The 25,070-nt window shown below is 40.7% G+C and overlaps 1 protein-coding gene across 1 annotated transcript in view; it reads left to right on the plus strand.

Moving 5' to 3' along the window:
• USH2A (usherin) overlaps positions 1 to 25,070 on the plus strand; it is a 443,094-nt gene that overhangs the window by 38,020 nt on the left and 380,004 nt on the right. Inside the window, exons 5-10 of the mRNA XM_038760847.1 lie at positions 2,395 to 2,527; positions 7,951 to 8,014; positions 11,292 to 11,586; positions 13,015 to 13,199; positions 14,377 to 14,598; positions 17,990 to 18,083. Of these exons, the coding sequence (XP_038616775.1) occupies positions 2,395 to 2,527; positions 7,951 to 8,014; positions 11,292 to 11,586; positions 13,015 to 13,199; positions 14,377 to 14,598; positions 17,990 to 18,083 (993 nt within the window). The remainder of the gene's footprint in view (positions 1 to 2,394; positions 2,528 to 7,950; positions 8,015 to 11,291; positions 11,587 to 13,014; positions 13,200 to 14,376; positions 14,599 to 17,989; positions 18,084 to 25,070) is intronic.

Consider the following 25,070-nt stretch of genomic DNA (forward strand, 5'->3'; position numbering starts at 1 on the left):
CTCCAGGCTAGAGTCAGGGGTGACACCATGTCTCTGTTGCTTCTTTCCAGGAGTCCTAGCAGAGATGTGGTTCTGATTTGGGTGAGTTTAGCGGGGGCTTCCTCTTCTGCTTGTACATGATCAAAGCTGTGGCACTGGCTTCAGGTGGGTTGGCTAAGACTCCACCATCATGGCTAACATCACCATCACATCATCATCACTGTTAATGATGAAAATCTGGATAGGTGGTGGTGTGTGCTGTGGCACCATGAAACCATAATAGACTTGCATAAAGTGGGTCTTTGGCTCGATGAATATGGGCCCTGTACTAAGCAGCCAGGATGGGACTGCTGGGTCGTTAGAGCAGGTTGTATGAAGCTGCTGCTTCAACTTTTTCAAGTTTCTTTTGTCTCTGCCAAACATGTCTGTGTCTGTGAGTGTGTTCACTGGAGAAGCAGTATGACTTAGTGGAAATAGCACGGGCCTGCGAGTCAGAGGACCTGGGTTCTAATTCCAGCTCTGTGAATTGTTTGCTGTGTGACCCTGGGCAAGTCACTTGACTTCACTGTGCCTCAGTTCTCCTGTTCTCTCTCCTACTTCGATGGTGAAGCCCAAAGGGCACAGGGACTGCATCCAACGCAGTTAAATTTTAAACACTCCAGCACTTACAAAAGTGCCTGACACATAGTAAGCACTTAACAAATATCATAAAAAAGTTGTGGGTAGTATTGCCCTTACCAGACTGCCTCTCTGTTTCCCTTTCCTTCCCTTTTTCCCCTCTGGTAATTAGGACAGTTGACTCCAGCCTTTATAAGTCCCCTTCCCTCATGGATTTCCATCCCAGAAAATGAAGCTTACTCAAATCACCCACTGAATGAAGCTTATTCTAATCACTCATTAAACTCTAGTTTCCTCTTTATTTCACACTTTCTTCTTCCAGATAAAAAGAAAACCACACTTCCTGAAGCTGAGATTTCTGGGAAAATGTGGCTTTTTCAGATTTTGCAAGGTTCTCTTGGTGGGCTTGCAGTATGAAGTGTTTGAGTGATTTTGTTTTTCCCAATGAAATTGCACTGTTAAGCTTTTTGTTTGGCCTCTGCAGATTTCTTTTTCATAATGACAGTATTATTTCTATCATCATTTGAAATGACTGGAAAGGGTATGAAAGCAGATCTATGTTGAGAAACACCTCTCTTTCCTGAACAATAAAAATGATTTTCCAGGCAGCTTAGAATTTGTGATATTTACTTGCATAAAAAGGGTATAACATTTTATAAATTGGAAAAATACACTTCAAAACCAGCACTAAATGTATTGTTCAGATTGGATTTTTTTTTTTGTCTAAATATGACCTGGGTAATTTCCTCCTCATTTCCCACAAACCAAATAAGGTGCTGATCAGTGCTTTGCACATAGTAAGTGCTTAACAAATGCCATCCCTTTTCCTCTCCTTCTCCCCAGCCCCCCGCCCTACCTCCTTCCCTTCCCCACAGCACCTGTATATGTTTGTACAGATCTATTACTCTATTTATTTTACTTGTACATATTGACTATTCTATTTATTTTGTTAATGATGTGCATTTAGCTTTAATTCTGTTTGTTCTGATGACTTGACACCTGTCCACATGTTTTGTCTGTCTTTGAGGCAACAGAGTATTGGGTTATATTCCTGAGATGACAGTATACAGGTGTCACAAAATAATTCTTTCTGTACACTTGCCACAATCTTGTTAGAGTATGGTGTCTAGTTTGGTTCATAACACTTTAGGAGAATTTGGAGAAACTGGAAAGGATCCAGGGAAGAGTTACAAGAATGGAGGGATGAGGGCGTTAGATTTGGAGGAGAAGGCAGCCTTGAGGATGGAAATTCGATCATTGAAAGAAAGGAGGGTCCAGATGGAGTACAATGGCTCAGGATAAGTGGTTAAGGTCTAAAGAACAGAGATTTCTGTGAGGAGAGCACTCAGTACAATGTTTTGCATGCAGTAAGCGCTCAATACATACAATTGAGTGAATGAGAGAGAACAGTTTTGAAGGGTGGGAGGATGTGAGTGAGGTGAACCCAATACCACACCTCCACACCATTAAGCAGCATGGCTTAATGGAAAAAGCCCGGTCTTGGGAGTCAGAGGACATGGGTTCTAATCCTGCCTCCACCACTTGTCTGCTGTGTGGACTTGGGCAAGCCATTTATCTTTCTGTGCCTGTTACCTCATCTGTAAAATGTAGATTAAGACTGTGAGCCCCAAGTGGGACAACCTGATTACCTTGTATCTACCCCGGCTCTTAGAACAGTGCTTGACACATAGTAAGCACTTAAATACCACAATTATTATTATTATTCCCAAGTTTAGCATTGTCTCAACTGATACAAGGTCAAGATGCTAATCATTTTCACCATTCTTTTCCTTTCAGGTGCATCACACAAAAATCAGTTTCTTCATCAATGGCTTAGAAGAGGATAACACTGCTTTTGATACAAGAACTTTTAATGGTCCAATTACAGGTCTTGCTTCCGGTGCCATGACAGTCGGGCAAAGCGTAAATGGTAAGTGTAAGCATATTTACTCCAATGTAGCTGAATCACACAGGGTAAAGCCAATTATAATTGTGGTATTTAGTGCTGCTCCATTGCCCAATACTGTGTAAGCAGTGGGGTAGATACAACAATAATAATAATAATAATGGCATTTGTTAAGTGCTTACTATGTGCAAAGCACTGTTCTAAGTGCTGGGGGGGATACAAGGTGATCAGTTTGTCCCACGTGGGGCTCACAGTCCTAATCCCCATTTTACAGATGAGGGAACTGAGGCTCAGAGAAGTTAAGTGACTTGCCCAAGGTCACACAGCAGACATGTGGTGGAGCCGGGATTCGAACCCATGACCTCTGACTCCAAAGCCCGGGCTCTTTCCACTGAGCCACGCTATTTCTCCTACAATCATAAGTCGAGTGCTGTACTTCCCCCAAATCATTTCCTATTGGGTCCAGGCCCTTTTTCTTTCAAAGACGTAAATTTTATCATGCTATTTTGGAACCTGCTAAGCTCCTGAAGACTGATAGCTTTGTCGATATGGTTACTTCCTGTATTAGGCCTACTGCTTGGCCCTGGGGCGCATTTGATAGGCAGTTTCTGCCCGAGAGTGTTGACAACTCTGCACTTCTCTTTCACCTCTTCCAATCTGCATGGAATTTGGATACTTCATGAGGCAGTTGGTGGAGAGAATAATAATAATAACAATTTTGGTATTCGTTAAACACTTACTATGTTCCAGGCACGGTACTAAGCACAGGGGTGGATACCAGCAAATCATATTGGACACAGTCCCTGTCCCATGTGGGTCTCAATCCCATTTTTACAGATGAGGTAACTGAGGCCCAGTGAAGTGATTTGCCCAAGGTCACACAGCAGGCAAGTGAAGTGGTGCAACCAGGATTAGAACCTATGACCTTCTGACTCCCTAGCCCCTGATCTAGCCACTAAGCCATGCAAAAAGGGAATAGCACTGGAGATACCCAAAATGCTACCTGCCAATCAGGAGGATTTATTGGGGACTGTAATCTTTTTCTTCTGTTGTACTGCCTTAACCACTTGATATAGTCCTGCAAACAGAAGATGTTCAATGAGTACTCTTGATTGAGAGGATGCTGGTGTGGAACTAGTGGCTCTAGAAATGTTAGGCCTGTCTTTAGGTGCTCTCTGGAAATGGGGTTGGGCATCGAGTGTAGTCCATCTAGGTTTGGGTCCCAGTTAAATTTTCATTAGTAAAAACCTTCCAGAAATTTAGCCCTGGCCTCATGTAGACTTGGTTAGTGAGTAAACTTTTTTAATCATCTCTAGAGTTACAGCTCAGGGATGAGATAACAGTTCAGAAGTCTATGAGGTAATGTAGATTAAAGGGGGTTTTGGGACAAAGGAATCCCCGGGGGACTTAAAAGTGAGGATATTTTATATAATGTTCCCCCACATAAACTTACTGCATAAGTGATCTGTTTCAGAATTTCTTATGTGAATGAAGGAGTAGCATATTTTCCGTGTTATTGACTAAGAACATTTTCTTGCACAATATGTTTCATTATTTACTTCTGGGTTGGGAAAGAATGATTGTTGATATTTTAAGTGAATGTCTACATAGTCATTGATTAGTATGCCTTTTGAAATTATATTTTTATTGCAAGCATGGTCAACTGACAACATAAAATTTCAAACAAAAGGAAGTTCAAACTTTGAAAGCACTTTCTTCTTTCTCATTTTGAGTACTCAAACCCAATGACTGCAGAAGGAAAAAGGTATCTTTTTAGCACCTTTTATCTTTATTGTATCAATTTAGAGGTACAGTTGTACCTACTGTATCTTTTCTCTAATTAGAGGTGGCATATGGACTGGCTCATTAGTTCTGCTTAATGAGCCAAGCTCCATGCCACCTCTCTAATCAGAAAAGAGATAGGTACAGAATGTTCCTGTGGACTTATTATAAATCATTCTTTTTAAATAAAAAAAAAATCACTGCCCTTTCTTACTGTTGTCCATCTCTAAGATGGTTTTATTTGAGAGAGGTAATTGTGCAAGAAAGATCCCTGGAGGCTGAGTTAAGGGAACTGATGCAGTGCAAGACCACTCTTCCTTGGGTCAAGGACCTCCACAGACATAGGCCACTCAAATGATCACCTGCGTCCCACTTCCTACAGAGCTCCGGCATCCACGGTTCCAGAGAGTTCTTTCATCCCATCTCTGGTGCAACTCTGATCACAGTCACCCATTCCTAGTTTCCAATGGGAGCTTGCAGCCAAACTTTCCATATATTCCATGAGCACGGCTTAAGTTACTCCACTGTTGTTTTTACAGAATTGGACACAAGGGCTGCTTTCTTAGCAAGAACTTCTTTTGAAAAAGATTCTTTAAGAAGTTGGCATGGAAATAAGCCTTCCTTAATTTTTACTTCCTATCTGGGAGAGCTCCATTTGATCATTTGGGTCTTCAATTCAGTAGTGTTCAATCAATCAATGGTATTTATTGAGCGAGCACTTATTGGGTGCAGAGCACTGTACTAAGGGCTTGGGAGAGTACAATGCAGTAGAGTTGGTACAATAAAGTTGCCCACATGTAACTTCGACTAGAGGGGGAGACAGACACTAAAATAAGTTTTGGATGTGGACTTTAGTGCTGTGGGGCTGAGGGTGGGCTAAATATCAAGTACTTAAAGGGTACAGATATAAGTGAATAGGCAACACAGAAGAGAGAGGGAGTAGGGGGAAATGAGGGCTGGGCGAGGAAGGCCTCAAAGCATGTAGGCTGGGGTCATGATCATCTTCCAAAGGACACAAACTCTTTGTCTTCTGTATTTATACTTTTAAAGAAACTGTTCCACTAAACAGAGTTTAGATGTTGTATAATATAATATTCAATTTCTATTTGGCTCTTTTTATGGCAAAGTTGAAAAGCTGTCCCTTTTCTCTTGGGCAAGCATGAGGTTACTTGCTGTAATGTGGTGACCATTTGGCTAGTGTATATGACCATCTCCCTGTGAAACATGAGCACCATCACCTTCCTGTGATGTGGTGCTTATATTACAAGCACCATATTTTATAAAGTGTCACACATTGCTTTATATAGGTATATGCACAAAAGACTCCTGGCGTTAGTGATTTGCCCTGTCTGAGGCTATTTCATTGATGTAGCCATCTAATTCTTTTCATGGATAAGATGACTATTTGTCTTGGAGGGGTCAAATGAGGTGGAATTAGACGGTAGTACAGCAGTAGATCTCAAATTTTGGCAAGTGTGTTTTGGCGACTAACCACACCTGTGATAGGCCTGTTCTCAAATACGTTTTCTTTGTAGGGGATGATATTTAATATTTGGCCAATATTCTAGTTCCTTGGTCTGAATCTAGCTTGTTCCAAGATTAAATGTTGTTCAATATCTAGTGAAAGGCACTTGAGAATAAGATATTAATGGAGTGTATTTGTGGGTGGGTCACATGCCTTCTAACTCTATTCTCTCCTAAGCACTCAGGACAGTACTTTACATACAGTAAGTGCTCAATAAATACCATTGATGTATTGATTGTATTGAGGTATGTAAGTGTTATTGGTCTGAACTTCTTTGGATCAGAAATGTCCTTCCATCACTTCAAAGTATAACATAGCCCTGTTATCACATTTGAATTATTCTAGGTCTTGATGATTTAGAATGAAGCTATATCCTCAACTTGATTGAGGGTTGGGAGCCTTCAATCTACTCTGAGTATTCCCAAGTCCAGCTGCATCAAGTAACTTATTCTGACCATGAGGATTTCTACCATGCCTTGGATCAGCCAGTGGTTTTCTCTCAAGTCGTATTTCTGTCTATTAATAAGGTTGATTATTTAGAGCTCTTCCATGGAGGAAAAACCGGTGAACCACCTGATCAGTTGGGGTTTCTGTTTTTCCTCAGGTTACACTTTCCTGGTATGAATCTGTCATTCTTTCCTGCGAGTATTAGTCCTGATTTTTTTTTTAATCAATTTCCATTTGTTTCCCCTTCCTTCATGAAACATGAGAGGGCTATCTTTGCTGCAAAGGATCCCTTGGAGGATTTGTAGACTTCTCTTCATTTGGAAAAAGTACAGAATTAACTTCTATATCAAGAATGGCTTCCTTGAGGGACAAAGTAATGAAGGAACCCGCCCCCTAAAATGGCCTTGTACGATATAATAACTCTTGGGTTGTATAGGGTCACAGGTTCTTCAGCAGTTGACTTTATAAAGCAACTTTGCATTGGTCCCGAATTTGGAGTTATGGCTGCATTGACACTAAATGCAATTGGTGTATGTTATATGTATGGGATGGATTCCAACATGTATTTTTTGTTCATAACTTCTGTGTGGCTGTCATCCAAGGCGAAGCCTGGATTATAAATTCTTCTCCAGTGGGAGCTGTTAAAAGGTGTGGATAGTTTTGAGCCATGGATCAAGGCTTAGTTGGTGTGCCTCAGCCCACATCCTGACCCAATTGCTATTCTTGTCATTTTTGCTAGAGTCCCATGTGACTGTGTTGCTATTCAAGTCACAAAGGATCACAAATACTTTGTTATGATCCCTTACCTGTTCTCATGAAAGTAAGCCTTCCCCCTGGAGGGTGGATGTCATGAAGGTGCTGTGCATGTTGATTGACAAAACTTTTGCACAACCTCTGGAATGGAAAGAAGCAACATCAATAAGCTGCTGATTTTTTGAAAATTGTGCCTCTGTATTTCTCATGTTGCCTTTCAGTGGTTGCTCTCACCCTAGGAATCCCTGAACTGTCATTGTTTGATCTGCTCCATGCCTCCTGGAGACCAGTCATATTGCATTTGTCATTGCTGCAGTCTTTGCAAAGATGTGTTTTTTGACCTCCGTGAGTTTCTTTTTTGAAGGAGTTGACCACTAGTGGCAGTCCTGAAAAGGGGCCCCTGCACTATAGTAACTGGGAATGATCAGTGGGTGTAGCTTCTCAGCAGCAAGAGACTCCAGCAGGCACAGTGGCATGGAGAAGGGTGGTCTAGTGGAAAGAGCATGGGCTGGGAATCCGAGAACCTAGGTTCTCATTCAGGCTCTGCCACTTGCCTGCTGTGTGACCTTGGGCAAATGACTTCCCTACTCTGGGCCTGTTTCCTCATCTATAAAATGGGGATTCAGTACATATTCTCCCTCCCTCTTAAGCAGTGAGCCCCATGTGGGACAGGGACTGTGCCTGCCTTTATTATCTTCTATCTACCCTAATGCTCAGTGCTGTGCTTAGCACATAGTGAGCGACTAACAAATCACAATATTGCATTATTATCACAATCTTGCATTGGGTAGGAGTGATTTAGGACTGATCAGAAAGCCCATACCTCCTGCTGTTGTAGCCTGTGGGATTCTTTTAGGGGAATTTCACCAAGGGATCCAAACTGGGTTAGCAACTTTGTCCTGATGGGGTTAAATCACTAATTTATAAATTCTCTTTGCAGGCTTGGAGCAATTTGTTGGAAGAATGCAAGATTTTCGCTTGTACCAAGAAGCTCTTACAAACAGGTAAATGGAGGAGCTCATATAGTTTGCTAAGAGAAATGGAGAATTTATTGAAGTAAATATAAATAGGAAGTTAGTGTTTTCCCTTGTACAGTGTTTCGCAAACATTACATAGTTGATATTTTCAATATTTGCTTAGGGTTTTGATCTGTGGTTGTAATTCTCTTACCTATTCCTCCTTTGGATAGCCCTTTAAAATATGTGATCATGCACTACCTGAATAAGGAAATTTTCTAGGAAGTTTTAAGACAGGGATCTATGCTTTGTTTGTGCTGTATGCAATGATTTGCCACACTCCCCTGCCCAATCTTCCTATGACTATCAGTTAATACTATTTATTGAGCTTCTACCATGTGTAGTGCACTGTACTAAGCACTTGGGAGGGTACAAAAGAATTAGTAGATGTGATCCCAGCTCTGGAGGAATTTACAATCTAGCCCTGCAGGCAGACACTAAATTAAATTCCCGAGAAGAGGTAGTGATGGGCAGTAAGATAGGTACCTAAGTGCTACTGCATCACATTAGGTTTTGTGGGAAGAAGACGGCTTAGCGTTTGGCATGCATTCTGTGACCATAGGATGGGATATCTCCAGGCAACCTTTCAGCAGCAGGCTCTTGTGTAGTCCTAATGCTCTGTTTGTACAAATATATTAATTCATAGGTCTTTGCTACTATTATTAGTAGTAGTGATATTCATTAAGCATTCAGCCTGGAAAGCCCTTTACTAAGTTTTACACAGATGCTAAGAAATGAATACTGACTAGGCTGTAAGCTTGGTATGGGCAAGGAACGTGTCTACTAACCCTGTTATACTGTGTGTTAATATATTGTACTCTCTTAAGCACTTAGTATAGTGCTCGACACTCAGTAAGTGCTCAGTAAACACAATAAAATATGATTGAAAGGGTCTCACGCTCTAAAAGAGAGCAACTGTCCACAGACAGAAAAATAAGGGGTTAGTATTGTTTTGAGCTACAAGTCTGTAGGAGATCCAGGTCTGGGCTGTTCTAGCTTCAAACCACCCAACCTTCCAGTGTTCTAATCTGCAGGAATGATACTGCTTCTGATGATAATGGGATTTATTAAGTGCTTCTTCTGTGTCAAGCACTGTTCTTAACACTGAGGTAATTAGTTAATCAGGCTGGACGTTATCCCTGTCCCACATGGGGCTCACAGTCTAAGCAGGAGGGAGAACAGATGAGGAAACTAGGGCACAGAGAAGTCATGACTTGTCCCAAGGTCGCACAACAGGCATGCAATGGAACCAGGATTAGAACCCAGATCCTCTGACTTTCAAGCCCGTATTCTTTCCACTAGACCCACGGTCCCTCTCGCTAGCCATTGGTATCTCTCACTAGCCACTGGTATTCACCAAGATGATGCTCCTGTGGAGCAAGGTAGCTGGAAGAGCAGGTAAGGACAGGCAGATAGTGGTCTCTGAGATGCAGCTTCCTGTGCCTCCTCAATACTCGCTGCTTCCCCTCAAACCGATTCGGTCATAACAGTAGGCTGCCATAGGGAAATTTCTCCATTTGCCATGGAAGCTGCAGTGTTCTTCAGGTTCATGACGTGTGAGATAAATAATTCATGGGAGCTTTATTACCCTGCTGTGGCTACCCGAAGTTCAACACCAAACCTTCCAGAGCTACTGGTGGAAGATATGCTGTCTCATCCCCTGATATTCATCATTGTTAAGGAGGAGTCACAGTCACTCCCTTTAAGCTGCCAGTATAATCACCAGGAGCGTTCAAGTGCTGGACAGGCCAGACACTCAATTGACACGTACCTGGGGAACCCCGTTGTGATGTGTGCTAGTGCCCAACAACGCTACTTGTCATCTGTGCACATAGCACAGTGAGATATACTCAGGGGAAGCAGCAGAGCCTAGTGGAAAGAGCACAGGTCTGGAATTCAGAGGCCCTGGATTCTGATGCCAACTCCACCACTTGCTTGCTGTTTGACCTGGGGCAGGTTCACTTAACTTCTCCGTGCCACAGTTTCCTCATCTGTAAAGTGGGGATTAAATACCTGATCTCTTGCCTATTGAGACTGTGAGCCCCATACAAGGTAGGGCCTTGTCTGAATTGATGAACTAGTATCTAGCCCAGTTCTTAGAATAGCGCTGTACACATAGTCAGCCCTTAAGCAAATACCATCATTAAACCGACAATTTTATGTGCCTTTCATCGCACCAGCATTTCCCCCGCTTTACAGGAGATAGAATCAGGCCCAGTGAAGTCTTGTGGACCAATAATGGAAAATGATTCCTCCTTCACTGACTCTCTGAGAGATTTAGTGAAAGGAGTGCTGCTCTGTTTTTTCATTTGCAGAAAGCAGGTAATGGAATTGATCAGCAGGAAACATTTGAAAGTATTTTGAACAGAGTAGCGGGGGCGTGAGTGAGGTCTTGTATAAATTCATTGATTTACTTGGATAAAAATTTGCATGCCGGAGGTTTTCCTTAGCTGTCTGCTGGCAGCTGCTCATGAGATCGAGAGCCAGAAAAAGGGACTCTTAGGGCCAACATCCGCAGTGATGAGTCACAGGCATTCATTGGCTTGGGGCCCTGGTTCCAGCTCCTTCCTAATGGGGGGAAAAAACATTGACATGAGCTATCTGAGGAGCAGATGAACTACCACATGCCCCTTCATAAGACCTTGGTGACCCCCTAGTCACAGATTTGAAGTAAAAATTATATTTTCTTTTAGTGTTATTAACTAGCATCAGTCATCTCAAAATTGCTGCAAATGCTCCCTCCGATAGTAGACATGGCATGTTGATCGTTTAAATTATGGCATTTGCAAAGTGTTTGCTAGGCACTTAATACTGATGCAGATTCAAGGTTGCCAGTGGTGAGCATGTTTAAATTGGGATTCAATAAAGAGCTAGTAGCTGCATCCATTGGGAAAGTTGCAAAGTTATATTGGTTTGCTTTGCTCATCTCTTGGCAGGATGGGAGAGAGGAGAGGAAAGGAGGTTGTTATGGTTCTCCAGCTAAGAAATTCAGATATAGGGTAGAATGGGTTGTGGGTCCAGGTATGTCTTTGGTTTCATATTCAGTTCTTGGCATTTCCTAGCCTCATGTTATTTGTTTTCTTTTTCACCTAAAATAGTGGTAGTCCATATTTAGCACTCTTAGACTCTTTGTCTTTTGTTGAATTACTTTGGAGCGTTGTATTGTACTTTCCCAAGTGCTTAGTACAGTGCTTTGCACACAGTAAGCACTTAATAGGATTAAATGAATGAATATCTTTTCTTTGCCCTCTTACCCTCCTCACAGAGACATTTTGGAGGTCTTTTCTGGAGAATTCCTCAATTTGCATAGCCAACCAGACTGCCGCTGCCCTGGTAGTCACCCTCGTGTACATCCTCTAGTTCAGAGGTTCTGCATTCCTAATGGTGCAAACGATAACACCAGTGAGAGAGTTCTGAGGTTGAATTCTAAAGCCCATCCACTGGCTTACATCAATGACAATGATGTGGGGACCTCGTGGATTTCAAATGTGTTTATGAACACTACACAGCTTGATCGTGGAATCACAATTACAATAGATTTGGAAAATGGACAATACCAGGTAATACTCCGTTTTTTGTTGTTGGTTTTTTTTGGGGGGTGGGGGAGTGTTTTCTAATCTGTAAGGGGTGAGAATTTAATTAAGCAAATAAGCAAGGATTTCACTAAGCCCAACCACTGGCAGCCATAAAACGCAAGTCTTGAAAGGAGGGTAATTGATTGATTAGTATTTATAAACTTTTTTATTTTAGAATCAATCTAGATATGAATTGGATTAATTAGATTAGGATCAAGTAGCAGCTAACAAGAAGGGAGGAAAGGAACTTTTCCAAATTACTGCAAAAGACATTTCTAAAGATGTTATTGTGTGGAATGGATTGTGTCCTTTCTTCCACCCTTGTCTCTGGTTTTGTCTTTCTTCTCTCTGAGTCTGTATCTTCCTCTACCCTCTTTTCCCTCATTCGCCGGCCTTTCCCTGGTCTGTGAGTTGAAGACTGTATTAGTTTGACAACACACAACAGAAGTTTAAGATGTGATCTCCGTTTTTTTAAAAAAACCAGCAGTATAACGATAAATGTACAATAGTTAAAAGAACGTGTAAAGTTATGAATAGCCAACAGGTAAGAGTGCTAAGGTTTGAGGGTAAGCTCCTTGTGGTCAGTTAATGCATCCGATAACTCTGTTGCATTGTACTCTTTCAAGCTCTTAGTATGGTGCTTCATGCACAAGGGCTCAATTAATGCTTTTGATTGGTAGGCCTGGGAAAGAGGAAGAATTAATTAGGGAAGACATCCTGTGAGACCTAGGTTTTTCAAGGAGTTTGAAGGAAGGGAGGGTCATGGTTTAGCAAAACTGAGGGCAATTGAAGCAGGGGTAGAGGCTTGAACAATTGAATGTAAGCTTCTTGTGGGCAAAGGATGTGTCTCTCAATTCTGTTGTAGTCTCCCAGATACTTTGCACAATGCTCAGCAAACAGTGAGCTCTCAATAGATACCACTGATTGATCAGAGGTTGCAGAGCATTGTGGAGAAGCAAAGAACATGAGCTGCATGTAGCAAGAGTGGAGACCATATAGGTAAGGGAATGCCAGCTGAGTGAGAGCTTTGAAGCCAGTGGCAGAAGTTTTTGTGAGAAGCAAGGGGGAGCAACTGGAGATTTTTGAGGAAACAGGAGTAATTCTTCATTTTGATTTGGCCCCGGAGTGACCGCTGGAAGCCTTGGTGAATTCAATCTTAGTGTACCTCCTATTTGCCTATATGCTTTGAAGGTGCAAGGTGACTAAATAATGAGCACTGATCTTACGATTCTATTCTTGATTTTTATTGATACCTGTTGAGACTAATTTTTTAATGGTATTTGCTAAGCACTTACTATGTGCCAAGCACTGGACTAATTGCTGGAGCAGATACAAAATAATCAAGTTGGATATAGTATCGGTCCCAGATGGGGCTCACAGTCAGTTCACTATACATGTAATTCTTATTTGCAGGTGTTTTATATTATCCTTCAGTTCTTTAGTCCACAGCCAGCAGCAATCAGAATTCAAAGGAAGGAAAAGGACCACTTGGGCTGGGAGGACTGGCAGTATTTTGCGAGAGACTGCAGTATTTTTGGAATGGAAAACAATGGGTCTCTGGAAAATCCTGACTCTGTCAACTGTCTTCAGCTTCCCAGGTATGAATAGATGATACCTAAACTGTATCTTATTGATTTCCTAATATTCTAATAATTATGCCATTGCAGATGTACTCCAGTTTTGAATGACCACAGTGTGTAAAATCTAGAGATGTCATGTATGAATTGCTGAGAAGCCCAAGATCCATAATTCCCCATCCGAAATTACATCCAATTGCTGCCTCTTCTTCCCATCAGCTTACTTCCACCCCACTGTTTCCTAGTTGATGACTGGTAGTTTGGATTCTTGCTGTTGGGCTTAGTACAGGTCCAGGAAACTAAACCAACTACATTCATCTATGGGAAAATGTATCCCACAGTAAGATGGTTCCCAATAATCCCATGTTTTCAGGCACCATTTTACGTATGTTTCCTGGTGTATGCCAGCACTGTCTAAACCTTCAAATGAATGAACTGTAAGGGCCATTCAATCATTAGTCCAAAAGAGGCCTGGATCAGAGTCACCAGGAAGTCAATGATACTGACCCTTTGCCCTCATTTTTCTCTCCACTATCCCTACCGCTTTCACCCATAGAGCAGGGACAGGGGAAATAATCTGGTTTTTTTTTTCTTCAGAGTTTATTTCCCTTCTCCCAGCAATTTAACAATGATGGTACAGGCTGTTAGTAGTTACTGGCATTTTTTTTTCCTTCTCTCCAATTTTGAGCTGCAAAAATATGCTATCATACTTACAGATCCCTAAACTTCTAATATATATTAAATTTTATGAAGACTTCTATATTGCTTACACTGTACTGAATATTTTCTAGTTCCCAACTGCTGCTTAGTTTCTCTATGGATCTCATAAAGTGAAAGCTAGGAAATTAGAAGCCTTGGTGTGGTTGCATACCCACTGAGGACTTTGAGTTCATCTTTCACCAATCAAGCCAAATCATGTGGATTTCCTTAGGCTTTTGTCTGTTCTAATTATAGAAGTTTCTGACAGGGTTTTCATCATTTTCCCCAAGAATATGCTCCATTACCCAACAAATCTGCCTCTCTCCTGAGATTTCTCCTACTGTGTTACATTTGAAAGAGCTGGAATTTGCTTAGTTTAAATGTGCGGCCTCAAGCATTTTCATTAGTTAGACCCTGGTTTTTTCCAACTTGTTTCTTCATTTAATAGAAAAGTGGATTTTCAAGACATCAGTTGTTTTAATTTTATTTGAACAAACAGGTTTACTCCATACTCGCGTGGCAATGTCATATTTAGCATCCTCACCCCTGAACCAATTCCTCGCCCCGGCTACAGTGACTTCTACAATACCCCTGCTCTCCAATGGTTTGTAAGAGCTTCGCAGGTCAGGATTCATCTCCTTGGTCAGTACCATACCACACAGCCCTTCGTGAATTCCAGACACAAATATTACGGGGTGGATGAAGTTACCATCAGTGGAAGGTAATATTGATTACAATTTAATTTTTCAATTCGGCAGTGAGTATGATTAATAGATCGTGACATCAGCAAGTTAGTGTTCATGCTAGGGAAGAATCTGAATTAAAGGACAAGTAAACAAAGCTTCTTCCTGAATGAATTAGTAGGTATAGCTAGTCCCTTCCATGTTCTGAGACCATTTTCTTCATGGGATTCCTTTGTGACTTTGTAAGCCTGCTGGCTGAATTGACTAGATTAGTTTATTGTAGAATAATAATAATAATATTCTGAATAAACAATTAGTTTTCACATTCAGAAGACATAACATCATGATACTAGACATGGTTGTGCATTTGGGGGCCAGTAAACTGGTTTCCAGACCACGCATCATAATGGTCATTGTCCCAAAGTTCCACAAATAGCCATGGCCATTCTTTTTCACAGCAGCAATGGGGAGAAGGCCAGGCAACCTTTCCTTTCCTCTTCTGTGCCATGGTGGTGGAGGTGGCTGACTGTTCTCCATCTGCCACTGAGAGCTTAAATGCTACTGTAGCTCACTGTTTGTGGAACTTTTGGCCACATTGTTTAGATTCTATTTTGCCATCTTTTAAAAATCCAAAAATATTCTCTGCAGAGTATCATGCACTCACCCTCTCAAGAAAGACATTTATCGCCTTGCTCTGTTTTCAAGTTGTGATTTTCAGAGTACTGGGCTATGGTAGCCATTGATCTGGGGGCAAGGAAGGGACAGAGATGACTATCCTGGGGCCAGTTGTGCACCAGCACAACTAGGAAGGCAGAGGTTGGTAGGAGCCAATCCAAGAAAATGAGTTCAGTCTCTGTGGACAGCAAGGTAGTTTGGTCCTTATTATTTCCTACTTTATCAAATACAGATACTGCTATGGGAATATTGACTTTTTTTGGCTGCCCAAGAATTCCTGAACCTCCATATTCTACCAGGGAAAGCATCTATAATCGTAGCATTCAGTTCTGGCCATGTTTGCATGAAAAATGCAGGGGGCTGCCAGGCAAAATGCTCTGAAGTCTGTGAGTGACAACTTCATTGTTTTTGTTAAGAATGGAGTGTTTATAGAGGCTAACTGGAGGCTGTAAATAATATGCAGATTTAAAAAGGAAGTTCAAAGCAGGTTGTGTGAGTTGGTCGGCTATGCATTTGGCCATATTTGGAAATGGACTCAAGTAGGGTTGTTTTTGAGAAACAAAGATGAATTCATCATTGAAATTTAGTTTCTTTTACAAATCAGAGAAATTAGTCGGAGAGCATCCAGATGCTCCACCCTCCTTGGCCCCTCCCACCCTCAGGCCCAGACCCATTAGAGCCAAGCCTCCCACATGAAAATGTGGAGTTTTATGATGGTTGAGGTACTTCTAACCATAGCCCTCAGTCTTTAAGTACTATTTAGTTGAGATATACATATATGTTTGGTTTCATTGTTTAATCTTGATTTGCCGTCACTGTTTGTATTTCATTATTTATGTGTCTTTCTTTCCCCATTTAGCTCTCTTTGGGTCAGGGACTAAATCTGAATTGGATTTCTGGTAATAACCTAGCACATTTCATGGTGCTTAATGTTAGAAATAATCACGCTCCAATAGAGATTCAACAAACCACTTGAATTAAGTGTCTAAAGGCCAATTATTGACAAATGTCAACAATCAACATTTCCAGAAATTGAAAGCAACCTGTTTACAGATTCAATCAGCAAGATATCTAAGTGTTGAGAGGTTGACAAATCCCCAAATCAAATCTAGACTGCTATAGCTTTGAATATTTGAGTGGAGAGGACGCCTACTAGGCTCCCTCTTCCTTCCCCACCAAGACTATCCTGGGGTTGGCTGGACATCAGTGTGTAGGAAGGAGATTAAGCCCCCACCTGATTGTCAAAGTTCTGGCCACCAAGTTCCAATCCTGGAACGTATATTTGTGGATTCTTTAGGCCTACCACGATTGGCTTCATGACCCAGATAGACCTAGATTTTGTGACAAATTGGAGAGGCAGATTTAGCTCCCATAACAAGGGGATTGCATCGATATTGCTCCTATTTCTTATGTTTAACACTAGAATGTTGGTGATGCGATGTTAATTGATGTGCCAACTTTTGACTACTATGTTCAATTTTAGATGATTTGCTTTACTGCCAATTCAGATTAGTTTATATACATTCTATTTGCATTTCCATTGAAATATCTATATAAGTAGGTATCGATATACATATACATTCAGCAACTGTTACAATGCATTAGACTACTACATAAATACAAACTGGATAGCAAGCAATTGGATAAAAGGGTAAGTAAATCCACATGAATAAGATTTTTATCTATCAGATTCCCGCTACAAATTCTTGTATTTATTGAGCTGTGCATGTTGCGTAACACTTTAGTAGACACCTGAGGTAAATGTGAAAAGAAATGATAAAGAATAAACATATCCTTGCCCTCAAGAAGCTTTCAGCATTTTTCTTCTGTTTGGAAACAAAATCCAAATAAGTGAACTTGCTTTAAATTGTTTGGACAGAAACTAATAATTGGAAGGAATGAAGGCCATTAGAGTCCCAAATATTTTGGCAGTTGTTTCCATTCATGTCTTAAAAGGAATATGCTGACTGGTGGAAATATTTACAGACATTTGTGCAGTTGGGGCAGCCCAATGTTTGGAAAGTTATATAATTGCAGTTAGGAAGCAGCTGCCTTAAATAGAGCCAAACTCCCAGTGTAGCGCTAGTAATTTAGTCGATTACTTTAGCTTTAAGCCCTTGGAACCCTGAAGATAAGGGTTAATTTTAACGATACATGTGCCAGTTGCAATGTTAATTTTGCAGATGTGAAATAAATGCAATGAAGGCACTCACTCGACATTTGGGATAAGGGTAGAAGATGAGAAGAACAGATTTTTCAATTTACTACCCTGGACCTACTTTGGCATATTGGAATATACTGGCCAGAAGATTCATCTAATGCTTATTTTCTTAAATCCCACTGATTCCCAAGACTTAGGTATTGTCAACCAAGCAAACAAATTACCTTTAAGTGTAAAAACAATGGGGAGATATTTTGCAGGTGGCTTCATTCATTTTTCTTGGATGCTGTGTGACTGAGCATTAGCATGACCTAGTGGAAAGGACGTGGGCCTGGGAGACAGGAGACTTGGGTTGTAATCCTGGCTCCATCTCTTGCCTACTGTATGACCTTGGGCATGCCACTGCTCTGTGCCTCAGTTTCCTCATCTGTAAAAATGGAGATGTTACCATTCTCTTTCCCCCTTACATTGTGAGCCTCATGTGGGACAAATGTGGGATGAGGACTGTCATATTTGCTTATACTGTGTCTAACCTAGGGTTTAGCATAGTGCTTGGTACGCAGTGGTATCTAAGTGCTTACGTATATTTGCAGGTGTAATTGCTATGGCCATGCAGATGCCTGTGACACCAATAGTAAGCCTTACAGATGTCTCTGCTCTCCAGCAAGTTACACCGATGGCAATAATGTGAGTTTCCACACATACTTCTGTCTCCCCTAAGGTGGCCACAACACAAACTCTCATTTCTAGTCAGTAAAAGTGCAGTTCAACTTTGGAACAATCTGACATTGGAATGTGTAGGAAGAAAACCTCTTGAAGCTTAAAAGTAAAGCTTTCTGTCATAAGGACAAGTAATTTAAGGTTGCAAACTGATTTAAAACACCTTATTTCTTCTGATGTAGCTCAGAAAAATTGTAAAGTGAAACAGGATCAGTGCAGCCTATGTCAACTTTATTCAATTGTGTTGTACGTCAAACCCTTGTTTATTCCACCATCATGTTAGTTTTTCTAATTGTAACACTACATTCTTACTCAGATTCAACTTGTGATCTCCTATGACCTCCAGATCTTTTTCTTCACTACTATTTTCATTTCCTCTTGTATCTTTTTTACAGTGTATTTTGCCTGTCTGAGCCATATGCTTTTGAAAGTCACCCTGGCTTTGATAGACTCTTTCTTTAATCTATCACGATCCCTTAGAATTCTATTCCTAAAGTATTGGCAAACTCACCCTCTTTAGTGTCACCTGCAAATTAAGAGCATGCTATCAATTCCATCATGTAAATTGCTGATAAAAAAATTTAATAATAGCCACAGGACCCTGGCGGGATGTCATTTGATCAATTCCCAAGTTGAAACCAATCCTTTGTCTCATTACTCCTTAGTTGTTGCCCCCAACAAATCATGGGCCCATTTTACCAGGAGTTTAATTTAGATTATGCATTCCTAGTTTGCTGTCATAATGGATTGAATGAAAAAGCCTTTCTAAAGTATAGGTGTATGGTACTAGTTAAATTCCTCTTTTGCAAGGCATGCCATTCTGTCATAGGAAGAAAATTAAACTGGTCTGAAGTGATTTGCCATATTGGTTATTTCCCAGAATCATGCATTTTTCTGGGTGTTTCTCAATTGGTAGGTTGATTTGTATTAATATCTCCCAAGGTATCAAGGTTGAACCATCAGGTCTATAAATTTTCAGGGTGGTCCATTTCCTCATCAAAAAATGTGGATCATTTTTGCTGCCTTTCTTTACCCAGTCCCTTCTACTGTCTCCAGTCACTAGATTGTAAGCTCCTTTTGGGCACACTGTGTATTCAGTAACTGTGTTGTATTCTCCCAAGAGCTTAATACAGTGCTCTGCACACAATATATGCTCAATCAATGCCATTAATTGATTTTTTTTTTTAATTATTATCTTTTAGCCCTGCAACAGCACCTTGCCAGTACTTGAGATGAATGAATATAATTTACTAATCTGCCATTGGATTTTCCTTTATCCCAGCATGGTTTTTTGCCCTCCCGTTCTATGTATACTTTCTCTAATTCTTACTACTTACTGTTGTAAAGGTTGACTGAGACATCTTGTAATTCTCGGTAAATTTCATGATGTCTCAAAAATAGATTTGATCAATTGGGGGAGTTGAGACCAGTTCTCAGGAAATGGCCATTGAATTTAAAACCACAGTAATAATTAGCCATATATTTCAGGTATGAGGCTACATTTTCATTCCTTTTCATATGTTATTTGTTTTAGGAAATTTAAGCAGTAGAAAATAGCTTTTCAGTAGTTTTTCAGTTGTTTTGCTCATAGTAGCGTTGTTGGTTAGGGATTGTCTATCTGATGCCGAATTGTACTTTCCAAGTGCTTAGTACAGTGCTCTGCACACAGTAAGTACTCAATAAATATGATTGAATGAATGGAGAAATTTGTTGGCAATAAAATAGTATTCGTCCAAGACTGGCAAAGTTTGGAAAATGAAGGTTATGCTGAGCCATCATACTTTGAATAAAGAGAAATGAACAAATGGTAATAATAATAATTAATAATTATAGTATTTTTAAAGCCCTTATTATGTTCCAGGCACTGATAGATGGGGACAGTCTATCGCATTTCTTTTTGCTCCTGAATCACTAGAAACTTTGGTATTGTAGTTGTGCTTTGAACTCTTCGGTTCCAGTCGGAGACAGAGAAGGGGAGGGCAAGATGGGGAAATTGTCCAGTGTCCTGTATATTTAAGGCTCTACACCAGCTGAGGAGATTAAGAAAACCCTGAAGCTTCCTCAGGGTCTTCAAGTAGCACTTCCATTGGCTCTTCACCTCCAATCATTTCTAGACTGTGAGCCCATTGTTGGGTAGGAACCCTCTCTATATGTTGCCAACTTGTACTTCCCAAGCGCTTAGTACAGTGCTCTGCACACAGTAAGTGCTCAATAAATATAATTGAATGAATGACTCCACACTGGTCATAGGTTGAAGGAACTAATTGGCACTAACAAAAACGTTGGAATGGAAAGGTTGGAGGAGATGGTGACACAGTGGAAGCTACCAAACCCTAGAGCTTGACTGCTGATCGTCTCACTACTGCCTCCCCCATAGTGCTTAGTCCCAAGTTGAGCTTCTGCCCTGGTGTCTACCTCCTGACCCCCAGAGTTGGTGAAGCTAGGATAGTAGGTCCCCAGAGATGAGAGAGGCGGCAATGGCAACACTGCTTTGAAGTGTCTACATGTTTTGTTTTGTTGTCTCTCTCCCCCTTCTAGACTGTGAGCCCATTGTTGGGTAGGGACTGTCTCTATATGTTGCCGACTTGTACTTTCCAAGCGCTTAGTACAGTGCTCTGCACACAGTAAGCGCTCAATAAATACGATTGAATGAATGAATGAATGAAATGTGCATGAAATCAGTCTCCACCCCAAATCCCTCACCAGGGTTGAGCTAGCTCTGTAGCCCTGGTTGATTGCAAAATTATTTAACATTTGTAGGTTAAATCCATTAATTTGTCACACAACAAGTGTGAAAAACTAAGCGATTACTTCATAAGATGTGATTGTAAATACCAATGTTTATTGTGATTTGATGTATTTTAAGGAGATGGTGCTAGAGGACTCCTGAATTATTCTTAAGAACAACTATAGAGAGAGCCTTTCAAATGCTTTCCATGATCTTCCAATCTTTAAAATAATAAGCTTTAAGACAAACCAGCCATTTCCTGTTGGAACCAGTAGTTCTTTTTAAAGAGCTGGAAATAATCCAAAAAGAGTGTCCTCAGTTTCACAATATTCTGCTAGTCATTAATAATATTACTCAATAAACAGGGATTTTGTGAATTATATTGCAGCCATTTGGCAACCAGCTGCAAACGTAAGCCTTGAGAATATGCCAGTTCTTGGCAACTGTTATTCCAAAGAGAGGGTATTTTCATCAGAATAGGAAATGCATAAAATAGGATGAAGCAGGAAGAAATGGTGTTTTCAGAAGTGTTTGTGTGGTAGAGCTCTGCCGTTCTGCCTTTAAAGTGAACTTGAAGTAATGTGATATTTTAGACCCAAAGTTTGAGAGTCTGTAAAAAAAAAAAAAATGGTGATGCAACTGGATTCCCTTGAGTGCACTTCCACTTTTTTTTTTAATGGCATTTATGAAGCTCTTAGTATGTTCCAGGCACTGTCTTAATTGCTGGGGTAGAGTCATGGTTATCCGGTTGGACATAGTCCATGTTCCACACTTATTCAATCATATTTATTGAGTGCTTACTGTAAGCAGAGCACCGTACTAAGAGCTTGGAAAGTACAATTTGGCAACAAATAGAGGCAATCCCTACCCAACAGTCAGCTCAGTCTAGAAGATGGGCTCACAGTCTTACAGATGAGGTAACTGTGAGGTTCAGAGAAGTCAAGTGACTTTCCTGAGGTTGCACAGCAGACAGGAGGTGGAGCCAGGGTTAGAACCCAGGTCTTCCAACTCCCAGGGCCATGCTCTTTCCACCTGGCCACACTGCTTGCTTCTCAATCCACTGATGGGTTGATTGATCTGAGGGCAATCTGCAGCAAGCTATGAACGGGGAGGGAGACCTCCTGGTTAGTGGTCTGTGTGCCTTGCTTCCTATTAAAGGCCCTACTGAGAGCTCACCTACTCCAGGAGGCCTTCCCAGACTGAGCCCCTTCCTTCCTCTCCCCCTCGTCCCCCTCTCCATCCCCCCCATCTTACCTCCTTCCCTTCCCCAAAGCACCTGTATATATGTTTGTACATATTTGTTACTCTATTTGTTTATTTTACTTGTACATATCTATTCTATTTATTTTATTTTGTTAGTATGTTTGGTTTTGTTCTCTGTCTCCCCCTTTTAGACTGTGAGCCCACTGTTGGGTAGGGACTGTCTCTATATGTTGCCAACTTGTACTTCCCAAGCGCTTAGTACAGTGCTCTGCACACAGTAAGCACTCAATAAATATGATTGATGATTAAAGTTAGACTACTGTATCAGTCTCTTCCTGCACTCATATCCTCTTGCCTTGCCTCCCTCTTGTCTGTTCTACTGGGTGCTCCCCTCTACTGACTTGCATCCTTTTCGTCTCTCCTCTCCTTTCCATAAGTGGCCTCGAGAGGCTCTGGGCCAAATGTGATGCAATGTTCAGCGTGGTAGCCAACAGTGCCACTTTATTGGCTTGTTAGCAATGCTTTCATCATTTGGTGAAATCATTACCTGCAAGGGAGGCCAAGTCTTCACAGAGCAATTCACTGGCATCCAAGGATACTTCCGCTTTTTCATTCTTTAGTTATGTTTTTTGGCACTTGGGTAACATGAATCATAACTCTCATACATTAACCTCTATCAAATTCTTAGTATGGATTATTGCTAATATAAATGGGGAAAATCATCTTATGCTAGCTTATACAACCTGCCTTATTAAAAAATTTGAGCCATATCAACATTGCACACCCACAGTAATGCCTGCAAGTCTCTTGTGTGCTGTGTGACTTTGGGCAAATCTTTTAACTTTACTGCCCCTCAGTTACCTCATCTGTAAAATGGGGATTAAAGCCATGAGCCCAATGTAGGACATTGTGTCCAACCTGGTTAACTTGTGTCTATCCAGTGCTTAGTACTGTGCCTGGAGCATAGTAAGCGCTTAACAAATACCACTGGAAAAATAATGCTTGCCCAGGATGCCCCCATTCCTAACCATCTCACTCCATCTCCTCACTGTTACGGAGACCCCTTGGTGACAAGACACCTTCCATTGTTCTATTTAGAGAAGGTTTCATCCCTTTTACTCCCAAATTAATGTAGAAGAGAATGAGGTGTAGTGAGTAGGTTAGCTTGAAAGGAATGAAGATTGCAAGCTGGGGTCCAGTGGGAGAAGAATGGGTAAGTTAGAGGGAGAGAGCTCATTAAAATGCCTTAAATCCCTTGATCAAGAAATGTATCTGGGAAGGAAGGGGAGTGAACGTCTTTCAAAGGTCTTCTGCAATTCAGGGCTTCTTGGGTGGATTTTCAGCCCTGCTCTGAAAGAACAAGAGCATTTGAGGAGAGATCAGAACTACTGCATGTAAACTTATCATACAATTTTACTTTTCAGTTATAGATTGAAAAGATATTTGCTAAATATTTTCATTGAACAGTAGATACAAACTAGGTAAACATATATTGAAATGTGGAGAGCTAATTCCAAATCCCTTTTCATTTTTCTATCAACATTTATTTCCATAGCTTGTCTCTAGGCAACTCATATACTGCTGAGAATATTGGCTACACATTTTGTGAGTAAAGGGTAAGGCAGTTCACCTTCTTTTTTACCTCATTATGAAAGCACTTATCTTTGATAAGCCTTTGCATGAATTCATTCTTTGAGATCAGATTCAATACTATAAAAATTGTCTGTATTCCAATATAGTGATGGTACTAAACTTTGAAATGCAGGCGAATTTTCCAGTGTGGTTTTTTGGGCTTACTCAACATTTCTTGGCTGTGCCCAGCAAATTATTAATGGCACATATACAGTAATCTCTCACTAGTATTTATTAAGTATCTACTATTTTCCAAGAGAGTACAATGCTTTGCAGAGTATAATAGAGACTTGGTCCTTTTCCTCAGATATTTTATAATCCAGTATTCACTCGTCCTCTAGACTGTAAACTTGTGGGTGGGGAATCTATCAACTCCATTATATTATATTGTACTATCACGAGTGCTTAGTACAGAGCTCTGCACACAGCAAGTGCTTAATAAGTATAATTCTTTAGGAATTAAATTACTAGGAACAAGGCCTGTGAATTCCCTCAGGGCTCTGCCATGGTTCTGTGATAGTTGAAAAACCAGAAAGGTTAGTGAAGTCTTTCTTTTCTTTTCTTTTCTTTTTTTAAAATGTGTATGTGTTGTGCTCAGTGCACAAGCCAAGTTGGAGTTTCCTGCTTGAAGATATCCTGGAAAGGAAAGTCGGCAAAAATTTTCACTAAAGAGTCAGCACAAATTAATGGAAATTAATCTCATGGTTCAATTAATTAGAAAGTCAAATATCATAGATTCTGTGGTAAATGACTTGAACCAAAATTTGGAAAGGAATTATTATTGAGAGAAATAAGTCATTTCCTAATAATAATAATAATAATTGTGACATTTGTAAAGTGCTAATTATGTGCCAGGCACTGTACTAAGTGCTGGAGTGGGTACAAGTGAATCGGATTGGAATGGCCCCTGTCCTTCATGGGGCTCACAAGCTTAATCCCCATTTTGCAGCCGAGGTAACCAAGGCCCAGAGAAGTAAAGTGACTCATCCACGGTCACACGGCAGACAAGTAGTGGTCAGGATGAGAACCCAGGTCCTTCTCACTCCCAGGCCCATGCTCTATCCACCAAACCATGCTGCTTCCCCATGGCCTATAAAGTCATTATTAGTGGCTGCCTGAGTAAATATTTTATAACATATTGAAATATTTTAGGAAAGGCATGTTTTGATAATTGTCCCTATATTTAAAAAAATATAGAGGGTCAATATTCTTTTTTTTACAACAGATCAGTGTAGTGATTAAAATTAGAGTAGTGATTCCGACTCAAAAATTATTTTGTAGATTAGAGAATGTAATGGACTGGGGTCAAGGAAAAGAATGTGGCCAAAATAAAACTAATTTTAGACAACTATTTTGGAACAAATCAGAAATCCTTGGAAAAAATGTAGCAT

The sequence above is a fragment of the Tachyglossus aculeatus genome, chromosome 19, assembly GCF_015852505.1.
Source record: "Tachyglossus aculeatus isolate mTacAcu1 chromosome 19, mTacAcu1.pri, whole genome shotgun sequence".
Lineage (NCBI taxonomy): Eukaryota > Metazoa > Chordata > Mammalia > Monotremata > Tachyglossidae > Tachyglossus > Tachyglossus aculeatus.